This window comes from Arvicanthis niloticus, chromosome 4 (genome assembly GCF_011762505.2).
Source record: "Arvicanthis niloticus isolate mArvNil1 chromosome 4, mArvNil1.pat.X, whole genome shotgun sequence".
In the NCBI taxonomy this organism is placed as follows: domain Eukaryota; kingdom Metazoa; phylum Chordata; class Mammalia; order Rodentia; family Muridae; genus Arvicanthis; species Arvicanthis niloticus.
Genome location: NC_047661.1, coordinates 45,635,887 through 45,641,886, shown reverse-complemented (window position 1 = coordinate 45,641,886; position 6,000 = coordinate 45,635,887). Strand labels below are relative to the sequence as shown.

Genomic DNA, 6,000 nt, shown 5'->3' with positions numbered 1-6,000 from the left:
GAAGCATTGGAGCACTTATTTCATATTATCAGTGTAATGGTCATCTGTTTTCCTCTCTTCCTAGACAGGTATTTGGGACATTGCTCCTGACGAGACTGAACGTCCTAATTTCTGTAAGGCATTATAGATCTAAGATCACAGTTTCTATAATCCCTCTTCCCACCTTCTCATGCCCTTTGATAACAGAGGTGTGTTCTAGAGCAGGACAGTTGGGTTTTTTAAAGGTGTGTTGGTTGTGTGGTACAGGTAGAAATCTGTTCTTCTCCTGACTTGCAGGATGCTCATGGTTATCCCAGCTTTATTTTGATGCCTTAAAAAAGGCTACCTGCCACACATAGGGTGACACAGACCAACAAACTCTCCAACTTTAGTTAAAGTAGCATGAGTTCGATTTTCACAATTGCAATCAAAGTCTTACAATCATAAATACATAAGGCAGTTAGTCAGCTTGGTTAGCTTTGTCCTGTTGTCTCTTCTTTTCCCATCCTCTAACTTTTAGCCTAAGCTTGGGGTTAATACCATATCTACCAGGCAAAGGCTTTGGATCTGGACAATGAAGAGTTTAGGGCTCTATGTTGAACTATGTCTTGAGCCTTTGTATGGGTTTGGCAGGTGCTAAGGTCTGACGGGTGAAATGCCAAGGAGGATGTGTGCAAACTATTCAACTCTGTGGTGTTTTCTTGGGGAAACCCTTGTGCATCACATGCTTCTTTCTTTTAAAGACATTGGGAACAGTGAAGAGGAAGATCAAATTCCTCTTCTCTGTACTAAACAGCAACTTAAGAAAATAAGACTGTCTGTCCCAAGATAAGAGATTCTTGACCAAAACCTTAATCTGCCCGAAACACCAAGCTTAAGGATTGGTTTCATACTTCGATCTATTACAGGGGATTATATTCAGTTTGTAACCATTTTCCCCCATTGCCTGCCATCTACATTCCTTTTTATATCCCAAGTAATTACTACATTTTTTTTTGTTTGTTTTGTTGTTATTGAGGCCGTATCTCATTGTAGAACTTAGGCTGGCCTAAAACACGACGTGTTCCAAGTTGGTCTTAAACTTTCAGTAATCCTATTACCTCTGCCTTCTGAGTCCTGGAATTTCAATTATGAATCACCACATTTCTTTACAAATAACACTTTTAAATTACCTTGTAAATGACAATAATTTCTCATTCCAGGAAGATATTAAATTCAGAAGCCTAAATATATAAAAAATGGATCTGATATACTACTACTATCAGGGTTAGTACTAATTAACTTTAGGTATACATTTTGATGTTTGTTTTATACAATAATACTTTAACATCAAAGTTGAAATGATAATGAATATTCTACTTGATGTTCCCGCATTTTCACTGAACAAATTTAAACATTTTCCCTTCAGATTTTTTTTGTATGTCTCTCTGGTACCATACCACTCCATGAACATTGCAGCATTACATCCCCAATGCTATGTTTTTGGAGATCCACAACAATCTTAATATGTGATGGTTTTTCACTAAGGCAAATCATAAGCCAGATCTTGGATGAATTTGTCTTCCCAGATAAGGAGAAACAATCTTAAATTGTAACAGACTAGAGATATTGTCAAGTGTATTTATGAAAGTGCAACAGAATGTTAACATGCAGATACCTGTAAAGTTTGATCATTTCTTGGGAGAAAGAAAACCCTGGAGCATAAACATCAAGCATGAATACCAGCCTTTCCAGACCGTTTGATTCTCTAAGTTGAGAGCCCATGATTATTGCTTGCAAGAACCAATACTTATTTTTCTATCAAACTTCTGCACAAGCAAGATTCTCCTTTAAAAACAAAATTAAAGCACATTTTGTCTATGATGTTGAACATGGCAGAGATATTTTTCATTGTTTTAGAGAAAATGCAAAGCACAAAGAAGTTGACACTAAGAAAATATAATTAGAGAAAAAATTAGGATGCAATAGACATGCCATTTTGACAACAGTCGCCTGTGACTTCTCTGTTCACTAAGTCACCTGAGTGGTCCAGCTCATTACATTTGCACATTTGGCTTCAGCGTAATCCAATTATAATTGTGCCTCCTGATAATATTTGAGACACCTAATCAGAAAACTGGTTATCTTTAAAATAAAATGTTGGTAAAATAGTTTATATTATTTGTTTAAAAAGATTTAGTTTGAAACTATGAAGGAAGTAAAAGACTGCATATAAAACAAAGTCCTATTTTATCTTAATATTTTTCAAGGCATAAATGGTGTGTGTAGGTTTACATGCATATTGGTGAGATTGGAACAGTCAATTAGGCATAGAAACAGCATTATTAAAATGTTTGTTGTTATTTTCTATTCTAGAGAATAGGATCTATTTTAAAAAATTCTAATTATACTTCTTTTGACATAATATTCTTTCTAAAATGACAGATGCCACATTCTACTCTAAGAACTCAATGTACTGCTATAGGAATTATGAACCCTTTAAGGAAGTTTGCAAGTGTTTGTCCTATCATCATGCCTAATAGTAACAGCACACTTCCCCAAGCTTGTTAGAATTTTGGTCCTTGTTTCCTGGGTAACAGGTTAAAGGGAAGGCAGCATTGGTATGAACTGCTGGAATCTTAGTGTCTTCTTTTTTTGGGTAAAAGAGGCAAAAGCCCCAAGGGATAGACATGTGCCCAAGGTCACTTTGGCAGTAGTGGCAGAATAGGACTAGCACAAGCCCTCAGCTTCCTGGGGAGCATACCTTTGCCTTGCACACAGACACTGTAGTATGGAAGCAGACTCCTTGTCAACACACATTGCCAGGAGCGTCATCTTCCCTGCTGGGCTACAGGAGCTCTCAAGCCCTGTTTATAAACTCACCCCAATCAGAGCTTAAACATGGTGGAAAAGAATTTATGTACAAGATTATATGTAAGTCTTAAGTAATGTGACAAATGGCTGGTAGGAATTAAGAGAGAATATAGGGTTCTAAGTACCAGCTACAACTACTGATATCTGGATGTCTGGGGAATAGGGAAAAATTGTCATTTTAACTTTTATGTGTCCCTTAGTCCAAAGAATATGTTGTATACTGTATGTCTAGCAGGGATCTAGGCACCAGAGTTGCTGTTACATAGAATTGGAAGCTTGATGCTTTAATGGAGGTGCCAGTGGCCATTTACAGTTTGTACCAGTTACTCTTCACTTCTGTCTCTTTGGTTGCTATGACAGGACATGGATAAAAATAACCTAGAGATAGCAGTTTAACTAAAATCTTCTACTAACCACTATTAATAGTACTCAAGAGTATTTAAGTTGATTTCAAAGAAATAGTGACTTCAGCATTATCCATGACAATAGTGTTTGTTTTAAAAGGGCAAAAGGTAAGGATATTTGTGGTTAGTCTGAAACTATGTATTCAATATTTATGATAGTTTTAGATAGGTTTGGGAAAGTCATTCCACTGATATTTCAAGTAAAGATGAATATGTAAGCACAGTTCATAATGCATAGTTGTATCATTTATAACAATCTAAACCAGAATAGACAGGAGTTCATAGACCCCTTAAGAGTTCATCAACAATAAGGTGGAATATTTGTAGTGTAGTCACACAACAGAACCTTATTTGACAATGACACATTCATGTACAAACCAACCATACAGTTAAATCTTACAAATGTAAGGCAGAGAGACATAAGATAAGAAAGAATGCATGATTGAGAGACAAAATGGGGTAGTGCCAGTGTATGATGCTGGAGAACTGGATAATGTATGCCCAGAACTTATGATGATGGCAGGAAGCTACAGTGTTCCATTTCTTACAGGTTTTAGCTGAAGTGCTGCGCTCAGAGAATGCCAGTTCACTGACTTGTAGTTTTTGTTCTTTGCAGTTTTACATATTATATTGTAACACTTTTACAAGCAAGTGGGCTTTTTTTTTACAAGAGGCATGAAAACTAGTAGTTTGGATAAAAATGTTTTCATTTTCACCTTTTGATAAAAACAAGGATTGTAGAAAAGAATCTTTTGTAAAATTTATACTGAATAGTGAAAATCACTAAAGTAAGCAGAGGGACAAGAGAGGCATATGAGTGCCTCAGGAAATCCAATTAGAATCCATGAGCCATAGAATTCAAGGAGCAGGCCCAGTAGAGGCCTCCCATCTCGGTTCAGACATGGGCTTTCTAGAGCTTGATGGTAGTAAGGGGCTCACAACTTCATTTTATTATCAAAATATTTCCACCAGATGACAAACGTGAAGGACAAGGACTCATGGAGCAACACAGACACAGCTAGGCCCTTTCTTAGCCACTGGGGACAGACTTAATTTGAAAATGCTGTTTGTAAACCACAACTACTATGTATCCCAAGACAGCTATTCAATAGTAATGCTCACCCCCAGAGTTTGTACTTAAAGCTTTTCATCAATATGATTTACAGGTTTAAAAAGTCTCAAATTTTCATCTGCACATCATGTTACAGATCTTTGTAACTATCCATCTTGGCTATGTAACTTCAATGGTCAATGATTACCTACAGCAATGGTTTATTCAGTCAGTCATAAATGTAGTTAATAATTAAATATAGAATTATTCTTTATACATTACTATGAATCCTTTAAAAGACTAAGTCTGAGGGGAAGCGAGAGCAAGAAATTGCTCAAAAACTCTGCAGGGGGCTCAAGAATCTCAATATCACTAAAGTGGGTAAAATGGGTGAACTGTTTCAGACACTCTAGTTTAAGCTCTAAGAGTACTCAAACGAAAATGACGAGGGATGAATGAATAATTTATGTATGGCAAAACGAGTTCAAAACTCCATGAGGCTGAAGGCCACAGTATGCATGGGAGTTCTTTGGGAGAGTTTTGAAGGAGCATGAATGTTGCAAACAAAAGTGAGTGCTGAGAGGCAAATCTGTGCTTTGGTGCCCAGCTGTACTCAGCGTCTTCCTCCTTCTGATCAGAAGTCATAGTCTGCTTTAAGTGTTAACAGTGTTCTCTACAGACAGCATGAAATTTGCAGTCTGTGTGAGAAACAGAAGTGAACGGCAATACTACCATTAGAAAGTAATCATTATTTACACAGTGAAGTGATTGATTTGCTAGATCATAGGCTCCCTCCTCTTTCATTCACAGTGGATTTAATAACCTAATTTCATTTATGTTAGCTCCTGCTCATCTCTGTGAATTGCCTCCAAGAAGCTGAAGAAACTTCCGGGGCCCACTTTCTCTGAGGGAAGAGTTCCTGTTTCTGTGGCTTTGGCCAGTCTTGCCATGGATGCTCCACTTCTTGTGAAAATCACCAAACCCGACATTTCCTTTCTGGATTCATGTATGAATTCTTGCGGCAATGAAAGGCATCTGCAAACTCAGCAGAGTTCTGCAAAGTTCCAATGATCCTTTGAAACAAATAAAAAGAGTTACTGTCAGCACTAGACACTCAGTGTCCATATCACACTGGAAACCATAGAAGTCTTTTTGTCCTTTTTGTTGTGAGCCTGGCCTATATCTCTGAGCCATCTCCAGTGTAGAAGTTCTCTATGCAGCTCAAAAGAGCGAATTCAGAAACAGAAAGAGAAACTTGGTATGATGAATTAGATCCTTCTCATTAACTCTATACTTAAATAAGAAGGTATTAACTATGCAGGTGTTAGAGCACAGACTCTGAAGTTTGTTTGAGGATTTTCTAGGGGTTTTGTTTGTTTGTTTGTTTGTTTTGTTTTTGTTTGTATCTGTAAGGTGCATTTAATATATTTAATCAAAGCTGTTGTTGCAATATCACCAGATTTTAAGATAGGGAGGATTCATAATTTAAAGGTATGTTACATGTTTGTTTATGATAAACAGTTAATATTTGAAAGTGAAATTTTTGTGAGAGGATTTTAGTGAAAAAGCAGTCATGACTTTTCATTGTTCCTTGAGAATGCTCAGATAACAATTTAAATAGTGTTTTAATAGTTTGTTTTACCATAATAATAATATATAACATTATAATAATATAATAATATATAATATATAATATATATAAATATATAACAT

The 6,000-nt window shown here is 36.3% G+C and overlaps 1 protein-coding gene across 1 annotated transcript in view; it reads right to left on the bottom strand.

The window, feature by feature from the left end:
- Positions 1 to 1,579: 1,579 nt before the first annotated feature.
- Mme (membrane metalloendopeptidase) overlaps positions 1,580 to 6,000 on the bottom strand; it is an 82,271-nt gene continuing 77,850 nt past the window's right edge. The window contains 1 exon segment of the mRNA XM_034501210.2: positions 1,580 to 5,360. Within this exon segment, the coding sequence (XP_034357101.1) occupies positions 5,261 to 5,360 (100 nt within the window). The 3' untranslated portion in view covers positions 1,580 to 5,260.